Source organism: Artemia franciscana, chromosome 12 (genome assembly GCF_032884065.1).
Source record: "Artemia franciscana chromosome 12, ASM3288406v1, whole genome shotgun sequence".
NCBI lineage: Eukaryota > Metazoa > Arthropoda > Branchiopoda > Anostraca > Artemiidae > Artemia > Artemia franciscana.
The window spans coordinates 13,174,751-13,196,555 of NC_088874.1; the positions used below are offsets into that span (position 1 = coordinate 13,174,751).

Genomic DNA, 21,805 nt, shown 5'->3' on the forward strand with positions numbered 1-21,805 from the left:
TTCGAAAATGAAGGGTCAGTTTTGTCTGAACTTGGTAGTACCTATCTTTCTAATACTATTATCGGGTAACTTATATTTGATTTTATTTTGTTCTTCAGTACTTGAGATTGCTGAACAGGATTAAAATTTCGCCATCATCTTTTCTAGAAGAACGAGTGATTGTAAGTGTGAACTAAATGACCGTCTAAAAGTAAAAGCACAAATATAGCATAGTTTCCAAAATAATAATCTAATTAGGCTATTGTATAAAAACTATATTTAGATGGTTTTTTTTTACTATCTTTCTAGCTACGTACGTAATTTTCTATGCGAAGAAAAGCTTAATGATTTTCAAAATTTATTATTTGCTCATTTACAAATTCTGTTTTATTACTACTACTTTCAATAATGTAACATAACCTGGTAAAAACGTGAAATCAGAGGCAATGCTCTAGTGCTGCCTTCTGTGAAGAGTCAAAATTCTTCAATTTATTATTTATTCATTTTTAGCTATTTTATTACAAACATTTTTTTTTGCTAGAGCCATTTCATATGCAAGAGATGATTGTAGAAACTTCAGAGGGGGCTGTTTCAATCAGAAATTAAAATATCTGGTGACCTCTTCGAGTCAGAAGTGGCTAGTTGGAAACCAGCCACCTACCCTGGCCTTTTCTGCTACCTCCTCTCCTCCCAGTTAATTCCTAATATTTCAGGTTGATGGTTTCCTTTTCAAAGCCAAAAGTGACTGGAGGGCAACCAGCTCCCTTCTTTGCCCTTTTCTACTACTCCTCTTTTACCTCCAAAGATATCCAATTGAAGTTTTGAGATTGCTATTTGGTTCAAAATAGTCGAAAGTCTGAATAAATTATATCCAGAGATGACATGACTTCCCCACAGGTCCTAAGTAAAGGACTGTAAATAGTACAAATTGACAATAGTTCAAGTATATGTTTATCTAACGATGAAAAGAGGAGCGGGGCTTGTTCAGTACGCTCATGAATGGCGAAGGGTATTTATCAGAAACCTTCAGGGAATGTCAGGGGGGATATTGAACAAAATGGAAAGACGTTATACACATCCAGGTTGTCCAAAGGGAGTATCTACAATGTACCACGAGCGGTTAAGTGCATCAAATTGAATCTTTTAGGGACTGTTGTTTGGAATGCTGAACAAAATCAAAAGGCTTATATGCATTCAAGTTGCCAAGAGAACATATCTCTTATGAAAAGATAATTTTATATAAATTGAAACTCCCAGGGAATACTTTGAGGAAGTTGACCTAATTCAAAGACGCTATGTAAATGACACTCAAGTCCTTTAGAGGGTGGGGGAAGGGAGAGGATAACACATTTCTTATTTTTGGATCTTTATTGGACTTGTGGAACTGTTTTGTTGTTGATGTTACAAGGAATAACAATCACAGTGCTCAAAATGCACATGGTTTCAGATTTCAGGTTGAAAAGAGCAAGAAGAAAAGAGCAAATGACGCTGTGACCTTTTGAAGGTTTAGAGGGTGGTGGCCCTACTTAATCTTGAGTTGATTCCCATTCGTATTAAGTTTGAATGAATTATTCATCTCATTTTTGTTCGTTTTAGCATTCATTTATTTGTCTATAGTAGCAACTGTTATCTTTATCTTAGATGGAATTATTTAGTTTAATTTCTTTTCCATGTTGGTCTCACTTATGTATTAACATTGATTTCTGCTAGTTTTAAGTTTGAATTATTATAGGACTTTATTTCCCCTCGTCTTAGGTTTTAATATGGGTCTATACTTTTCTATAAGAATTACAATTTTTTTCATTAAAAAAAAAAAATTCCATGCAGAGCTCTCGTCTAGGCACCGCTGCCTAAGTTGCATGACAAAATATTCTTCGCAGGAATACATAATGTAACGTAAAGAATAAATTATTTTACTCTTAAGGCACCATAAGGCTCAAAATCCAATATTGTTTTGAAACTTCACAAAAACTGTGTGAATTGTTTCTTGAAGATACGTCTTGAAGATACGTCTTGAAGAATCCTCCTTCTTGAAGATACGTGTCAGTTTCAAATGAAAATAGGAATTGGTGGAAAACTGCATTGAATATCAGTGCTGCAGTTTCAGGACGTTTAAACGGTTTTTTTTTCTGTTTAAACTACGAATAGCTTGCGTGAAGGATCCTCAAATTAAGTCTATGCGTCTTCAGAAGACGATGCATTATTAGTTCTATTGCGAGAGCGCTTTAGTCTTACTCTGTTTCTTTCTTTTTACAACTCTTCCGATTTCAGCTTTCCTTTGAAAAGTGCTAAGGAACTAACATTCGCAGTTTTTACAGCGAGTGTGGACTTCAAGCCAAATTCAAAAATGTGACCTGACAGTATGGAGAGCTACGTATAATTCTTGCCCGGGGCCAAAAAGATAGTTTGCGCTTAGAAGTGAACCAGAGCCTACTGTGTAGTTAAAGTGGAGTTCTATAGTCTGTTGGCGAGGAGCATCTGAAGCTATGAAGCCAAGCTTTTAGTTCCAAGTTCAAATTTTATCCCAATTCTTTAAGAATGACCCCTGAATCAGAAAGGCCGTAGAATAAATAGTTGAAATTATTAAAAATACTTTAGCATAAAGAGCGAAGTGTATACCTCCTCCTAAATACCTCGCTCTTTATGCTAAAGTATTTTTAGAACCCCTCATATGCGTAAAATCTCTGTTCGTTTAAGTTTTAATGCTACTCCTTGGTCGAGGACTCAGAGCAGGTCGTTGTGGCGAACCAATGTTGCTGCCTAATGGGCCCTCAGGCGTGGGAGGACCTAAGTCTAAGTAAGCTACTTCTTACTTTCATTTGAAAAAAACTTTTTCATGTTTATTTTTTCATTGTTTTTTTATAGTAATGCTAGAAAATCCCGCACCCTTTTCATTGAATCTCTCTTCCTCCATGACATATTCCTCCAAGGAAAGATCATCCCACATAGTCCCCTCCTGAAACGATGACCCCTGAAAAAAAAATAAACACGCACCCGTGATCTGTCTTCTGGCAAAAAATACGAAATTCCACATTTTTGTAGATTGGAATTTGAAATTTTTCTATAGGGTTCTCTGATACGCTGAATGCGATTGTGTGATTTCGTTAAGATTCTATGCCTTTAGGCGATGTTTCTCCCTATTTTCTAAAATAAGGTTAATTTTCTCAGGCTTGTAACTTTTGTAGACAAAGACTAAATTTGATGAAACTTGTATATTTAAAATCAGCATGAAAATTCAATTCTTTTGATGTATATTTTAGCATCAAAATTCCGTTTTTAGAGTTTCGTTTACTATTGAGCCGGGTCGCTCCTTACTACAGTTCGTTACCACGAACTGTTTGATAGATAAGTTTATCCATCATCCTTCCATGCATCATTCTTAGGGCAGAAGAACTAAGGCAGATAGTGAGATAACTAAGATGGTCATAAAACCTATAATTTTCCAAGTATTTGGTTAAATGGCACGGGTAAATGGCGGTAGAAAAGGGGGCTAAACCAAGAAGAACAAGAGCTAAGAGCTCATATGGCATTTGTGTCGAGGCAAGAAGAGCTAAGAGCCAAGAGGTCATATGGTATAAGCTCTAGCAAAATTCTATGAATCAATAGATTGATTGGAAAGGATGATTGATTGGAAAGAGGCTTAATGCCGGTCAGGATTTAAAATAAGAGCTCTGAGTCACGATGTCCTTCTAAATATCAAAATTCGTTAAGATCCGATCACCCACTCGTATGTTATAAATACCTAATTTTTATAATTTTTGTTCTCCCTTTAGACCCCCCCCCCCAGATGGTCGAATCTGGGAAAATGACTTTATCAAGTCAATTTTTGCATCTCCCTGACACGCCTACCAATTTTCATCGTCCTAGCACGTCCAGAAGCACCAAACTCGCCAAATCACTGAACCCCTCCCCCCAACTCCCCCAAAGAGAGCGAATCCAGTACGGTTCCGTCAATCACGTATCAAGGACATTTGCTTATTCTATCCACCAAGCTTCATCCCGATTCCTCCATTCCAAGTATTTTCCAATATTTCCCCCTCCAGCTCCGCCCAATGTCAAAAGATCTGGTCGGGATTTGAAATAAGAGCTCTGAGACATGAATTCTTTCTAAATTTCAAATTTTATTAAGATCCGATCACCTATTCGTAAAATAAAAATATCCAATTTTTGCGTTTTCCAAGAATTCTGGTGTCCCCCTCCAACTCCCCCAATATTAAAGGATCTGGTCGGAATTTAAGACCCTTCTAAATATCAAATTTCATTAAGATCTGGTAACCCTTTTGTAATTAAAAATACCTCAGATTTCAAATTACCCCCTCCCCCAACTCCACCAAAGAGAGCAGATCCGGTCCGATTTTGTCAGTCACGTGTCTTAGACAGGCTCTTATTCTTCCCATCCAGTTTCATCCTGATTTCACCGCTTTAAGTATTTTCTAAGATTTCCTGTCCCCCTCAACTGCCCCCTCCCCAATTACGCTTGATCCGGTTGAGATTTAAAATGAGAGATCTAAGTCACGAGGTCCTTCTAAATATGGAGTTTCATGAAGAGCCTCTCACTCTTTCGTAAGTTAAAAATACTTCATTTTTTCTAATTTTTCAGAATTAAACCCCCCCTCCCCTATAGAGCGGATCCGTTCCAAATATGTAAATCAGTTATCTAAGACTACTACCTATTTTTCCCACCAGTTTCATCCCGATCCCTCCAATCTAAGCGTTTTCCATAATTTAAGGTTCCCCCTTCCCAAACTCCCCCCTCCAATGTCACCAGATCCAGTTGGGACTCAAAATAAGAGCTTTGAGACACGATATGCTTCTAAATATCAAATTTCATTAAGATTCGATCATACGTTCGTAAGTTAAAATGCCTAATTTTTTAGAGTTAGCCCCCCCCCCAACTACCCCATAGAGAGCGGATCCATTCCGGTTATGTCAATCATGTATGTAGGACTTGTGCTTATTTTTTTCCACCAAGTTTCATCCCGATCCCTCCGCTCAAAGTGTTTTCCAAGTTTTAGGTTTCCCCCTCCCAACTCCCCCCCAATGTCACCAGATCTCTTCGAGATTTAAAATAAGAGTTCTGAGAAACGATATCCTTCTAAATATCAAATTTCATTGAGATCCGTTCACCCGTTCGTAAGTTAAAAATACCTATTTTTTTCTAATTTTCAGAATTGACACAAACCCCCTCCCCCATCCCCAACTACCCCAAAGAGAGCGGATCCGTTCCGTTTATGTCAATCATGTATCTAGGACTTGTGCTTATTTTTCCCACCAAGTTTCATCCCGTTCCCTCCACTCTTAAGTGTTTTCCAAGATTTTAGGTCCCCCCTCCTAACTCCCCCCCAGTGTCACCAGATCTGGTCGGAATTTAAAATAACAGCTCTGAGACACGATATTTTTCCAAACATCAAATTTCATTAAGGTCTGATCAACCGTTCGTAAGTTAAAAATACTTCAATTTGTCTATTTTTTTCCGAATTAACGGGCCCCCCACTACCCCTCCCAGATGGTCAAATCGGGAAAACGACTATTTCTAATTTAATATGGTCAGATCCCTGATATGCCTGCCAAATTTCATCGTCCTAGCCTACCTGGAAGTGCCTAAAGTAGCAAAACCGGGACCGACAGACCGACCGAATTTGCGATTGCTATATGTCACTTGGTTAATACCAAGTGCCAAAATAAGGACTCTTTTGGCACTTCGCATGGCCAAATTTTATTATGTGATGGATATATTGAAAAAGGGTTCATGAAAAAGGGTCCCTACAATGAATTCATATGAAATACCTGTTTAATAAGATGACAAGCGAAAAGAAGAGAGCGAAATGGCCTGAAAGAAAGTAGTTAGCGTCAATTTTGTTTTTAGTGGATGATGAGCAATTATTCTTGAATTCAGACAAGATGAGGTCATTTCCCCAAGGGAGTAAAAAATAGAAATACTCTTATTTTCACTCCATTAGAAAACTCCCATTTTAAACGTATTAGAAAAATCTTTGGGGTTGCAAAAGGGAATGATTCAAAAACGGTTCGATCCCAAATAGCATCTATGTACTCAGGCACATACAGAAAGATTTGAATCGTAACTAAATAAAAAATTCATTGTAAAACAAGAAAATATAGGACAACAAATTAAAGGAGGTAATCCCCCGCAAGTAAAAGAAACTGTAAACATTTTAGGCGCGACCTCTCCTCGGCCGTTCTTAGTAAAAAAGAAAACATAAATAAATAAATAAAAGTTCAAGGAACATTAAAAAAGGGGAAGAGATAAAAACAAAAATAAAAGAGTCGCCTCTCACCATTACTTGATAAATAGTGACAATTCTCTTTTATTTTACGTCGTTTTACTCTCGCCGAATTTTTACCGCTTTATTGTGTGTTTGCCACATAAATTTGTTAATTTTGTAAGCTTGTTTTACTCCTGAATGTTCAATTGCTTTAGAATTTCAGCGGCATACGCACTTCTGGTGACGATTCAGTAATATAGCATCAACAATATTCCTTTATATGCTCCCTTTGCATAAATAAAAGAATAGAAACAGGTGATTGGGTGCATTAAAAATAGCAAAACAAACACTAGCATACAGCCCTTGTAAGCGCAACGGTAGTAACACTTGCTTTTGACCGTGGTAACCTTGGCTCAGAGTTTAGACAAGACCAAGTTTTGTCTCAGAGAAGACTGAAAAGTTGAAAATGATAAATATAATTTGTATGGCACTTGTTATCTACCAAGTGACATATGGCGATCACAAATTCTGTCAGTCGGTGTGTTGGTCTGTCAGTCCCGGTTTTGCTAGTTTAGGCACTTCCAGAGTTCCAGGTAAGCTAGGACGATGAAATTGGGCAGGCGCATCAGGAACCAGACCAGATTAAATTGGAAATTATCGTTTTCCCGATTTGACCTTCTGGGAGGGAGGGATTGGGGGGAGGTTAAATCGACAAAAAAATTAGAAAAAATGAGATATTTTAACTTACGAACAGGTGATCGGATCTTAATGAAATTTTATGTTTGGAATGATATCGTGTCTCAGAGCTCTTATTTTAAATTCCGACCGAATTCGGTGACATTGCGAGGAGTTGGGGGGAGGAGGAGCTAAAATCTTTGAAAACGCTTAGAGTGCAGGGATCAGGATGAAACCCGGCGGAAAAAATAATCACATGTACCAGATACGTGATTGACATATCTGGAACTGACCCGCTCTCCTTGGGGGAGCTGAGGGGGGGAACTTAACTCTGAAAAATTTGAAAACAATTATGTATTTTTAACTTACGAAGGAGCGATCGGATCTTAACGAAATTTGATATTTCGAAGGATATTGTGTCTCAGACCTCTTATTTATTTATTACATATCCCAACCAGCTTGTTACATTGGGGGGAGCCGAGGCGGACCTAAAATCTTGGAGAACGCTTAGAGTGGAGGGATCGCGATGAATCTTGGCAGGAAAAATAAGCGGAAGTCCTAGATACGTCATTGACATAACCGGAACGGATCCAATCTATTTGGGAGATTTTTTTTCGGGGGGGGGGGGGGGTTAATTATGAAAAATTAGGAATAATGAGGTATTTTTAACTGACGAAGGAGTGATCGGACCTTGAAATTTCATATTTCAATCATATTTTATATTTCATAGACATCAGGATGAAACTTGGTGAGAAGAATAAACACATGTTATAGATGCGTGATTGACATAACTGGAACGGATCAGTTCTCTTTGGGGGAGCTGGGGGGTGTTAATTCGCAAAAATTAGAGAAATTGAGGGATTTTAACTTAAGAACAGGTGACCGGATCTTAACGAAATTTGATATTTAGAAGCAACTCATGTCTTAGAGCTTTTATTTCAAAACCCGAACAGATCTGTTGACATTGGGTGGAGTTGGAGGGGGAAACCAGAAATCTTGGAAGACGGTCAGAGTGGAAAAATCAGGATTAAACTTGGTGGGTAGAATAAGAAAATGTCGTAGATATGTGATTGATGTAACCGTACTGGATCCGCTTTGTTTGGGGGAGTTTGGGGTGGGGTTTAGTGCTTTGGCGAGTTTGGTGCTTCTGAACGTGCTATGACGATGAACATTTGTAGGCGTGTCAGGCAGCTGCACAAATTGACTTTATAAAGTCGTTTTTCCCAGTTTGACCATCTGGGGAACTGAAGGGAGAGAAAATTAAAAAAAGTGAAGAATTTATACGGTAACCTACGTGTGGGTGATCAGATATCAACTAATTTTGATATTTAGAAGGACCTCATGACCTCATGATATCTACTTTTATTCTTCTTTTTACGCTGAGGACAGCTGAGTCTCTAAGGACAGAGCTGAGCAGAGCCAATATTTGGATTTTGTTTCTTTTCTCACTGGCCGTGAATTACCTTGTTTTCTTCATTATCTTGGGCAGTCATTCTATCGTTCTTAGCAAGAGGGGTTGGAGGGGCTTCAGCAGTAATGAATAAATTCATCGTGAGGCAAATGTTTGCATTTATAGGGAGAATCCTAAAAACATCAAAAGTTAGGGAGAGGGCGTCAAAGTCACATCTTCCTTTAACTTCCTACACTATTATTCACACACTGCTATTAGAGAAACAGAATGAAGTAAGAACGGCAGGCCGCGCTGCTTGTCAAGTAATTTATTTAGTCTTTGAACTTAACAGCGTTTTCGAAATTTATAAAATAGTTTTTCATCTTCCTTTTAACTATGATTAAAGTATTATAATTTCTAACTTGTGTAAATGTACTGTTAATAAGTTGACTAAATTTTTAAAACCATATAAATGCTAATTACTCAAGCATAATTTCTTTTAGTATCAAAGAATGCATTTTACATATTCACAGGCTTCCAGAATTTCGAGTAAAGCTAATAGGTTACACATTAATGGTTTAAAACTGAAACTGTAGTCCTAGTAGGGCTTCAACAATCGACTTTATTTAAAAAGTAATGCTCGCATGCCGTTGCAATTGGTGAAGGACTAGAGACATAAACTGTTAAAAACTTGAGCAATTTCAATTCAAATATTAGCAATGAAATGTAAAAAAAAAGTTGAAGATGGAAGGCCAGTCCCACGTAGATGGGATGCAAGGCCGTATCCAAATTGTTTTCTGGGGTGGGGATATTTTTTTGGGGAAAGTGGTTTCAAAACTTAAAAAAAAAACACCAAAAATGTGTTTAAGTGCATTTCTATTACGCTTTAACGTGTCAAACAAACATTTCGGGAGGGGGGTTGTCAAACCTCCTAATCCCTCTGGATGCGGCCTTGACATGATAGCCCCCTATTTGCGGCCTTTTCTTAATTGGTAAATCCTGTTTAAGCATGGGTTTGTCCCTAATCTATGCTGTCATACGTGATGACTTTGAGTCCACTTTCTAGAGAAACAAGAAAAGCTCCTACATGGACTATATCCGCTATAAATTGGTAGGTTTACACCTACATTACAGGATTAAGAGAGAATATCAAGGCTTGGAACAAAATACAGAAAAACCTGCAATAGTCGTACAGACTATGTATCAAAATGAAGCCGTTCACTTCTCCAACACCAGAAGCTCTCAATCTAGTTTTGACCAAATTAAAAGAACTTCTTTTTTCAGCTGAAGTAAGGAGCAACATCAAAAATTAAAACAAATGGAAATCATTCCGTATATAAGGCGGCTGTCCCTTCCTAAACCCCTTTCTTTTTACGCTTATGTTTTTTAGTGCTTAAAACAACTTTCTTTTTGACAACAATTGAGCGGCCCTTCTGCTTCAATAGTGGTTCTTCAGAAATTGGGACGAAGAGTTAAAATTTAATGAAAAGAGCAACGGGTTTAGGAGGGGGAAGCCCCCCTCATACACGGAAAAATTTCATTATTTATAAGTTTTGATGTTATTCCTTATTTTCAGTTAGAAATATTGCTTTTTAATTTAATTTCTGATTGTTTTTCAAATCATGCCCAGACCTAACCAAGAAATGATGGGGGTTACCTAGAGTAGTGTATTTAGAGGGGGTCACAGGGGACCTGTTCCCCTCTAAATTCTAAAAAATTTTCTTATGTGTTTAATATCTTGCTCTTGGCAGTCCTTTCGATTTTTGTTGTACGCTTTAATAACAAATTCGAGGTGCTGCACAGTAATGAAATTTCTCCCCTTCAAAGATCATGTATATATCTGTCAAGGCCTAGATCCTACACTTTCAAGATATCCCTTACGTCCTTAGCCAAGAATTGTCATTCTTTCAGTCATTCCATCCCTTTGCTTGAGTCTCAGGAAAGTTTTATGTCATACTTATTGGGATCAGGTTGATCCCAGATTTGTTGATCAGATTTGATCAGGTTGACAGCTCCATCAGCTTTATTGCCAGTATTTGACTCGATCTGACTCGGTAATATTTAAAAAGAGAAAGCAATATATATTGACGGGTATCTGATGAAACGAAACTGTCTACAATCTCTTTACCATTTTTTCCCAAGAACATTACATGTGGCTGATGAAGATGGTGCTTTGACTCCTACTATTCCCGTTGTTGAGGAAAGGGTAGAAGATATTCGGCTAATCCCATTCCGAAAACCATTCCCGTCAAATATATTATGAATGAATAACCTTTTCATTGCAGTTATAATACTATTTGTGGATCTAACCAGTAGATTTATGTTACCATTTTCCTTTTTTCACGTTTTTAAATGCCCAGGAAAGATTGTACATTAAGAATGAAGCAGATTAGCCCAATCGCAGCGTTGCCTTGATACTAATTGTGTGGATCAGTGTTCTGTAGGGTGTAGATCTACAATTTTTATCAACTACACTGGTCAACATGACAGCCGCAACAACAGTTTAAATACCTTATTTCAGTTAAATTCTAATAAAATTTGAAAGTTCTAACTGATTACTTGTAGATCCTAAACGTAGTAATACACAAACTTCTCTTGTAAAACTTTTGGTAGTTATAAAGCAGCCACCATAAGTTCATAACTATTGCAGAAGCTATGCTGCACAACGGAGTAGATTTTTTTTTATGGAGTTTTTGTTTACTTAGCAGTTTTAGAAAATGAATATGTTGATCGTCTACTTTCCTCAAATTCAAAACATATGAAAAGGAGAGGGTTTTTCAATTTCTTGGGAAAGATAGGGTTAAATGAAGACGGATGCAAGAGCTGGAGTTACTACGGGAGCTTTATAGTTTCCAACTTTCTAATCTCATAGCTCACACTAAAATAAAACAACTCGCACTATTATTGCTCGCATTAACCGACAAAATGTACCATAAAACCTTTGATGAACAAGAGAAGAGGATTGTTGATGAACCACGGTTGATGAACACATTTTTGGACAACCATAGTTATGTTTTTTGTCCCCTGTCTTCTGAGTCCTTCGTTAATTCTCCCATTTTTTAAAGTCCTTTCTCCTGAGGCCAGTGAAAAAAGAGAATGGTGACTCTGAGGTCAGTTCTCTCAACTCTTCTTAGAATTAGCGTAAGAATCAAATAAAATTTGAAACATTGCTGACAATTATGCGGGTGTAAAGAATACGTACAATGAAAATGTACAATAGAATTTAAGTTTATGAAATACATTTTCGTTTATGTGTCATCGACTGAGGAAAAAGATATCAGAACTCCTATATTGAAAAAAAAGAAGTCATTTTAGCAGATAGGGAAGAGGACCCTGGAGAAAAGCCTCTGGCAGTTTTGAACCTATTGGTCATTGGATTGAAAAGTCTTCTATTTTGCGTTTCAATCTCTGAAAAATATTTAAATTGTTTCGCTCAAAAATTAGTGAATTAAACCAATTTTACAAGTTAATTCTCCTAAGGCATTAGAATCACCTCAAAACAAAAGTATTATACTTTCATGAAATAGATCAACATTTAGAAGACACCTCAGTCAGTGCACCCATAATCGCGTTGCTTGATATTGGTCTTGAGTCCGTTGATAATCGTCACCAGATTTCTAAATTTCAAATGTTGAAATTACTGTTTAGGTGATAAAAACCAGGAAAGCACTTTGTATTTTTGAAATCGATTAAATAAAACTTCCCAAAAAAGTTCTCTAAAGAAAACTGAAGGCCATATTAATCTTAAGATCAGAAGAAATAGAAACATATGATAACTCAAAAACAAACCGACCAGAAATTACTATTAAATAATAAATGAAACTGAAAACGAGCATAAATTAAATGAACAACCATAGCAAAACAAAAACATACAACTATTACTAACATAAATGAATGAATAAATCTTAAGACGAATAAAGCTTAATTTGAATATGAAAATCTAGTTTAAAATTACCAAAAATATTTTGCTATTGTGAGCATAAGTGAAAACCCAAAACAAGCAGAAATTAAATAAACAATCATAGCAAACAAAAATACTATAAGTACTACTATAAATGAGTGAATAAATCTTAAAACGAGTGAAACTTAAATTGAATATTGAAACAAACAAAAATCTCTACAACAATGAGTTTGGGTTTTGCCTCCTTCTCTCATTGTAAAAGTCTAAAACCTACTGCGTCATTGGCGCTTTACTGAAAACTAGATGTGTCTTGAACTGTCTTGCAAAGTACCAAAAATTCAAACTGAGTGTTTCATATATAATACCATCAACAGTTGAAAAATTATTAGTTCAAAATTTTTATTATTAGTATTTATTATTAAATAAATTTTTAAATAAATTAATAAATTTTATTATTGGCAATTATTAGTTCAAAATTATTAGTTCAAATTTTTTCTTGAAATTGTACAAAACAACTTATTTATAATATAATTCATTTTCAGTAAAGCACCAATGACGCAGTAGTTTTTTTTTTGTACTTTTACAGTGAGAGAAGGAGGTAAAACCCAAACTCTTGTTTGTAGAGATTTTTGCTCGTTTCAAGCTTGATCTGCCTATTCAGTTTAAGTTTCAGTCGTTTTCAGATTTATTTACTCATTTATATTAGTACCTTTTTATGTTTGTTTGATATGATGATTTATTTAATTGAATTTCATTTTGGGTTTGATTTATATTTCAATAGCAAAATATTTTTGTTCGTCTTAAGCTTGATTTACTATTTCAACTTAAGCTTTACTCGTTTTAAGATTTATTTATTCATACCTGCTGTATCTTTTTTGCTATGTTTGTTTTTTTTATTCTTAATTTATTCTTTAATAGTAATTTCTGGTCGGTTTGTTTTTGAGTTATTGAAGGTTTCTATTTCTTCTGATCTTAAGTTTCTTATGGCCTTTGCTTTTGTTTAGAAAACGTCTTTTTTCAGAAAGTTTTTTTTTTTAAATTTTCTGTTCATTTTTGATTGCCAAAGTTCCAAGCTTTCATAATTCACTACTTCAAAATAATTCTTATTCCAAAATAAATTGACAGTCTTGGCAAGAACTAATAAAATTATACTGAATATTTGGTATACAACGATATTAATTGCTGAAAGCTAACCAGCTCAAGATTTTGTTTCGCCCAGGGCCAGATATACAGCTTTGACGCTTCTTGGCTTAAGCGTTTTTACCACTGCGTTTTTGCAAGATTTTCAGAGGAAATGCCCTCTGAAAAATCTCTGAAAATCCAAAATTCTTTGGGAATAGTAAAAGCCACAGGGGACCTATTGGTAAATCCTGGTCTGGTTTCACTGAAATTTTCATTTTATTTTCAATTTTGTAATAAGTACGAAAGAAAACATTTGTAATATAATTCATTTTAATAAACAGAGGCGCCATTTGGGCCAAATCTTGGGGTGGGCATGGGGCATTTGACAGAACTTAAGACTTTTATTATGAATCTAACTTAATTTCAAAGTTTATAAATGATTAATAGCAAATAGCGGAATTACCCCATTGGTCTCCAGGTAATTGCGCTCTTTGGCTAATAGGCGTGCAGTTAGTTCATATCACTTGAACAGAATGGATTATGTTGGACATAATGGATAATTATGGCCGGAAAAGGGCCCTTTGTGGTGGAAGCTTGGGCCCTCCTGGAAAATCTGGGGTGGGCATTTGCCCACCCCTGACCCCCTCAAATGGCGCCTCTTTTAATAAAGCGCCAAATACGCAATAGGCCTTATGTTTTTACCGTTAGGGAAATGGGCAGTAGCCATACTCTTGTTTGTTGTGAAGAATATAGGTGTATTATACAATTTTGGAAATAGCTAATAAAATTAAACTGAATTCTCATGAGTTTTGGAATAGAAAATTGTTAATAAGCTCTTTTGGTTGGAGGGCATGGAGGGAGAGTCAGGGGTCAGTTCTCATGATTTTTGGAATAAAATATCATTAATAAATTTTAATTTTTGGTGGGGGGAGTGGGATTTACGGCCATGAAGAGAGGACTAGGGGTCAGTTATTATGATGTATCATTAATAATTTTTGGGGAGGGGAGGGGTATGGGGTGATGGAGTTCTAGGGGTCAGCTCCAAGAAGTTTTGGTATGAATTTTTTTTTATCAAGTTCTTTTCTTGAGGGGGGAATGGAGGGCCTGGGATGACTTGTCATAATTTTTGGAATGAAATATCTTTAAAAAAGTAGTCTTTGGGGGGAGGTGTGTCGGGCCATAGAGATGAGGCCAAGGGTCAGCTCGCTTAATTTTAGAATAAAATATTGTTCAGAAGTATATTGAGGGGGGGGGGAGTTTGGTTTATTCGATCTTTGACCTATTTTCAAAACCTTCGAATGAGAAGCTTAAATGCACCCTAGACATACCAGACAACAATTGCCCTAGGGCTCTGGGTGTTTTACTGACCCAGGAGTTTTTGTTATCCGATCTTTTGACTTATTTTAACAAAATGGCTATCTCAAAATTCCAAGTGAACGGATTCCGTCCGTTCACTTTTGACTCTTAAAAAGCTAATTAAAACTTTCAATTTCCAATCAAACTAGCCACCTCTAGAATTTGTACGACCACTTCTTATATAAAAACCTTATATGCCCCCGGTTCATAACTTACAACATTTGCTCACTGGCTCTGGGGAGTTGTTTCAAACCCAGTCCTTTTGTTATTTTATCTTTAAACCATTTTGAACAAAATGACTATCTAAGAATTTTAATCGGATGCATTTGGGGATGAGAGGGCTCTGGAGGGGGAGGCACTAGTTGCCTTCTATTGCTTTTGACTCTTAAAAAGAACACTATAAATTCCGATTTACAATCGAATAAGCCTCCTTTGAAGTATATACTACCATCCCTTCCATAAGAACCTTATATGCGCACCGGATATAACATACAACACTTGCTCCAGGGCTCTGAGGGGTTGTGTTGACACTGGAAGCTTTGTTATCCGATCTTTTGACTTATTTTAACAAAATGTCTGTCTCAAAATTCCGCTCGGATGGATTTACGGTAAAGAAGGCAGGATGGCTAGTTGCAATCTGGTCCCTTTTGACTCTTAAAGAGAGAACTAGAAATTTTAATTTACAATAGAATGAGCTCCGACGACCTTACACGATCGTTCCTTCCATAAAAACATTATATGTCGCTTGAGCGTAATTCAAAACACCTGTCTTTCGGTTCTGAGGGCTTGTAAGCCCCAGAGTTCTTATCATATGATCTTTGGTTTATTTGGGACAAAAATGAAAACCTCAAAAATTTGATCGGACGCCTTTGGGGAAAATATGGCTGGTGGGAGGGGGGGCTAGCTGCCATAAGATCATTTTTGGATCTAAAAAAGGGAACTGCAGCTTTAAATTTTTAGTCGTTTAATTCTCCTCTGATGGTTACCTTTACCATAAAATCCTTATATGCCTCCGAGTACAACTTACAGCCCTTCCAGAGGCTCTGAAGGGAGTTACGTTGACCCCGAGGTTTTTTGCCCTCTTGCTCTGGAGAGTTTTTTTCAAACCTAAGGCTTTTGTTACTTTATCTTTAAACTATTTAGAACAAAAGGGCTATCTCAAAATTTTAATCGGATGCTTTTGGGGAAAAACGGGCCTGGGGGGTGCTAGTTACCCCCATCACTTTTGACTCTTAAAAAGGGATCTAGAAATTCCGATTTACAGTCGAATAAGCCTCCTTTGAAGTCCATGCTACCATTCCTTCCAAAAAAACTTATATACCCCGGGACATAAATTACAACACTTGCCCCTGGGTTCTGGGGGAGCTGTGTTATCCCTGGGGTTTTTATTACATGATTTTTAGTTAATTTCTAACAAAAAGGATGCATAAGAACTTCGATCGAAAAAATTTGGGGAAAAGAGAGTTGTTGGGGGGGGGGCTTTATTTGCCATTGAATCATTTTTGACTATTTAAAAGGGAGCTAGAACTTTGAACTTCTAGTCAATTGAGTCCCCTCCAAAGTTCATACGATCCACTTTTCCTAAAAATTTTACATATCCCTGAGACACAGGTTACAACCCTTTGTTCTCCAGCGCTCTGGGAAGGGGGTGTGTTCACCCCAAAATTTTTTAATTGATCAATGAACTATTTCAAGAAAATGGCTATCTCAAATCCATTGGATGCTTTTGACTCTGACCCCTGAGTTTCTTTATTTGATCTCCAAACTATTTTGAAAAAATAGCTGTCTCAAAATTTTTATCAGATACATTTGGGGAAAAAGGGGCCTTAGAGGGGGGGGTGAGTTGCCCTCTAATCACTTTTGACTCTTAAAAAAGGCACAAGAAATTTCGATCTACAATTGAATAAGCCCCCTCTAAAGTTTATACTTCCATCCCTTCCATGAAAACCTTAGATGTCCCTGAGGAATAATTTATAACATTTGCCCCAAGGTTTTGGTGATCTCCGCTATCCCTGGAATCTTTTTTTGTATGATCTTTGGTGTATTTTGAACAAAATGGCTATATAAAAAGTTTATCGGATGGACCTGGGGTAAAAGGCATTGGGAGGTGGGCTAGTTGCCCTCCGATCTATTTTGAATCTTAAAAAGTTAACTAGAACTTTCAATTCCCGATCAAATGAACCCTCCCTGAAGTTTATAAGATCATGCGTTCTGTAAAAACCATATATGCACCAGGGCATAGCTTACAACTCCTGCCCCCGAGACCTGTGGGGTGGTGTCAACCCTGGGGTTTTATTATCTGATATTTGAGCGGTTTTTAACAAAAAGCATATCTCGACATTTTTATTTGATGGATTTGTGTGAAAAAAGACGATGAAAGGGGGGCTAGTTCCCCTCTGATTTTTTTTGACGCTAAAAAGTGGACTAGAACTTCCAATTTCCAATCAAATGAGCCCTCTCTGAAGTTTATACGAGCACCCTTTCTATAAGAACCATATATTCCCCCAGGGCATAATCTACAACGCCTAACTCCAGGCCCTTGGGGGTTGTGTCGACCTCGTAGTTTTGTTATATCATCTTGAGACTATTTTTAACAAAATGGCTATCTCAAAATTTTATCTGATGTATTTAGAAAAACAGGGCATGGGGGAAAGGGGCTAGATGCCCTTTGATCACTTTTAACTCTCAAAAATTGCACTGGAACTTCCAAGTTCCAATCGAAAGAGCCCCCTCCGAAGTTTATACGACGATCCCTCCCATATGAAGTGCCTCTAGAAAAAAAACAAAAAAAACATTGGAGCCCCATGGCCTTTACTGTAGGCAACGGTATAGCGTTGCCTCTTATGTATAACTAGAATGTAGTGGGTATAGTGGCAAAACGGCGTTATTCTAAAAGTACATGGTTCCGAAAGAATTCATCTTTAGTGTTCAGCTCTTAAAAAATAAAGGTGCATTCTGTAAACACTGCTTCTAATTTGCTGAATCTGAAACCAGTAAAGGTTCATATCATCTTCTTCTTCTTATGTTTATGAAGTCTGTGGATCAGTATGATGTCCATTCACCTTTTAGACATTACAGGAATAACTCCACTGATTATTGAAAACTTCTGGCAACATTGCTAGAAAAAAATCTGCCTGTTGACAACAAGCAACGTGCTGCTAGTAATAATGGCGTCGTTTCAGGATTGATATCATCAACCTATAAATAATAACTTCTAATTCATGTGACAGGGATCAATTGATGAGAGCATCAAAAGTTAAGGGGATCTTTAATTGATGACAGTAATTCCTCAGTCTACTGGAATCATTATCTTCTGGGATGTAATCAAAAAGCACTTGTTGAGCGTTTTCCACCGTCTGACAGCATTTTCTACATAGTGGGGTGTGGTGGATTCCCCATTTAAAAAGATCAGCGTTAAGTACAATCGTTCCAGTTTTTAACTTAAAGTAGATCATATTAAAATCCTTGGACTTGAAAGGAGGGTACAAAAATCGCTGGTATGTAATATTTGTTCTAGCTCTAACAACATCTCTGTATTTTTTGTGTTCTCAAATTTCTTGTTGGAGGGATCTCGACAGCCTTATTTGCCAAATTATCTGCCATTTCATTATATTTGATTTCTTTATGACTAGGATTGTAAAGGAATGAAATACCGCATCACATTGAGAACAGATATCATCCAATCTTTTGGCGTATATTTTTCAGGTTATAATCATCAGCTTGATAATTTACTTGTTGAGAAAATGAATTGATGAAAGGGAATCCGACAAGAACAAGACATTTCTTGAAGAGGTCCCCATCCCGCTTAAAGCGAAATTCAGCCGAAAGTATTGATGAATTAATTGGAAGGGGGACAAAAATATTCAGGTTTAGATTAGGCATACAGGCAGCTGTCCCAGCTTTAGAATCTTTCTCTCTCTCACTCTCTCTTTGTATTCTCGTTCAATGTCATATATCACTAAATCGATGCATTCTGAACAAATTTTAAATTTAGATACGTCTCCTTTCAGATATTGCTGAAGATCGTTCTAGGGTCAAGGGTGAAAAAAAAGAAGCCCAAAACAAAACGAGATCAAGTATCCTTTCACATTTGAAATCTCATTAGTGTAGCATTAAATTATTATCTTTATAGGACCCACCTTTTTTTAAACATATACCATGGCAAACAATAGCGAGAAGATCATTGCCGCAAAATTCTATTTTGATGGTGGATACAATTTTTGGGATATTGCCAAAGGCGTTACTATTTACGATGTGGCAACAGATGATCTAAAAAAATTCTTAGACCCACACTGGTACAAGTTCCCTGCTATTCACCCCTTGTGGTACTATTCTTTTGGCCTTGTCTACACTGTCTTTGGTGAGTTGTTTGTCTTTGTTGATTTCATCAAAACCCGACGAAGATGACCAATGAGTCCAACCCCCCATTGCACTTCCTGGCTGAAGGGCCAAGAAACGGATATCAGCACCGCTGGTACGGACTGTAAAGTCTAATGCCGTATCCTTTACCTTTTTTTTAATGAGTCAATGGTCAATTTTTCAATTTTTTTATCAATTTTTTGCATCAATCAATTTCTTTAATGACCTAATTAGCATTGCTAAGTTCACCCATTTCTGTGTTCACACAGTTGGCAAGATTTAATTTTTACACGGTACAAAGGTTGAAAACGTAAAAAAGTAATCGTATAAGGAAATCCAAATAATTATTTTTAAATGGTCTTATTGAATGTGTGACGAAAGAAATGCTCAAGCTCTGCAAATTTAATGTTTTAAAACGGTGTTTTCCAACTGTTTTGGCTTTTATTATACAAGTCCTATGACCGTTTATACTCTCGAATTTTTTGTTTACTTTGTGCCGGCCTGGAATAAACAAGATTCCACTGATAAAAGAAAAATGTTTTTTTTTTACTGAAAGTAAGGAGCGACATTAAAACTTAAAACGAACAGAAATTACTCTGTGTATGAAAGGGGCTGTTCCCTCCTTAACGCCCCGCTCTTTACGCTAAAGTCATTTACTGTTTTATAAAGTAGAATTGAGAGAAAGAGTCAAACTTTAGCGTAAAGAGTGGGGCGTTGAGGAGGGAACAGCCCCTTTTATATACGGAGTTATTTCTGTTCGTTCTAAGTTTTAATGTCACTCCTTTCTTTCAGTTACAAAAAACTTTTTTTTTATTTGATTTCTGATCGTTTTTGAACAAATGCATGTTTTGATTTTGGCTCTTCGCGCATGAATAATTAAAACGGAAGTTACATATTTAATTTATTCTTATGGCTAAATGGCTTTCTCATAGTTTTATCGGACTATTTTGAGAAAAAAGGAGCGGGGGAGGAGGCCTAGTTACCCTCCGATTTTTTGATTATTTAAAAAGGCAACTAGAACATTTAATTTTTACGAACGTTTTTATTCGTAAAAATATACGTAACTTGCGAACTAACTTTTGTCACAAACTTCTATATTCGTCTATTTTTATTATGTATATGAGGGGACTCACCCCCTCGTCAATACCTCGCTCTTTACACTAAAGCTTAAATTCTGTCCCAATTCCTTAAGAATGACCCCTGAATCACAAATCCGTAGAATAAATAGTTGAAATTAATAAATTACTTTAGCGCAAAGAGCAAGGTATTAGAAGGAGGTGAATCCCTCACATGCGCAATAATTTCTGTTTGTTTTAAGTTTTAATGGTGCTCCTTACTTTCAGTTGAAAAAACTTATTCATATTTATTTTTCCATTGTTAAAAATAGCGACGAAGACCACACTGCCTTTCCATAACAAACAAACACAACGTAGAGACAATAGGGAAAATTTCAAGACTTGAAATTTTCCCTATTGTCTCTACGTTGTGTTTGTTTTTTCATTGTTCTTTTAAGAAATGCTAAAAAATCTTATTTTCATGGAAATTTTCCTCCCCCATGGTAAATTCCTCAATGGAAAGCTCCTCCACCTAACCCCCTTCCCTTAACCCCTCCCCCAGCCAAAAAAATTCTCTGAAAGTGTCTCTACCCTTCTCAATAACCGTTACTATGTGTAAACACTGGTCAAAGTTTGTAACTTGCAACTCCTCCCACGGGGACTGTGGGGGAGTAAGTCATCCCCAAAAACATGGTAACTTTTGATGGGTAAGTCTAAACTTAATGAAACTTATATATTTAAAATCAGCTTTGACTTGCAATTCTTTTGATGTAACTATCGTTATAAATTTACATATTTCAGAGTTTCGGTTACTATTGAGCCGGATCGCTCCTTACTACAGTTTGTTACCACAAACTGATATATACATATATATATATATATATATATATATATATATATATATATATATATATATATATATATATATATATATATATATATATATATATATATATATATATATATATATATATATATATATATATATATATATATATATATATATATATATATATATATATATATATATATATATATATATATATATATATATATATATATATATATATATATATATATATATATATATATATATATATATATATATATATATATATATATATATATATACTAGCTGTTGGGGTGGAGCTTCGCGCCACCCCAACACCTAGTTGGTGGGGGCGCTTTGCGCCCCCCAAGCTCCCCCGCGCGTGTAAGTCGTTACGCGCCATATTAGTTACGCGCCATTGTAGTTGTGTCCCTATGTCCCACCTGTGAATATATATATATATATATATATATATATATATATATATATATATATATATATATATATATATATATATATATATATATATATATATATATATATATATATATATATATATATATATATATATATATATATATATATATGTGTATATATATATATATATATATGTGTATATATATATGTGTATATATATATATATATATATATATATATATATATATATATATATATATATATAGGGAATGGTGCTAATCGACCATTCCCTGAGTCGCCATCGTCATTTATATATCCCCCTGTGCACCCCGGCGTCCCCTTTGTAGTTATGTCCCTGTTTCCCGGTCGTCATTTATATTCCCTGTGTCCCGGTCGTCATTTGAGTCTCGGTGTTCCAGTCTGTGATTTCTCTTTGAGTGTCCCGGGCGTCATTTATATTCCTTGTGTCCCGGTCGTCATTTATATCCCCCTGTGCCC

At 36.1% G+C, this 21,805-nt stretch overlaps 1 protein-coding gene across 2 annotated transcripts in view; it reads left to right on the forward strand.

The window, feature by feature from the left end:
• LOC136033708 (compound eye opsin BCRH2-like) overlaps positions 1–21,805 on the forward strand; it is a 54,759-nt gene continuing 32,954 nt past the window's right edge. The window contains exons 1-2 of one of the 2 annotated variants that reach the window (XM_065714578.1): positions 1–65; positions 18,780–19,007. In XM_065714578.1, the coding sequence (XP_065570650.1) occupies positions 18,806–19,007 (202 nt within the window). In that variant the 5' untranslated portion in view covers positions 1–65; positions 18,780–18,805. Of the gene's footprint in view, positions 162–18,779; positions 19,008–21,805 lie in introns of both variants that reach the window. The other variant, XM_065714579.1, reaches the window with a different exon arrangement.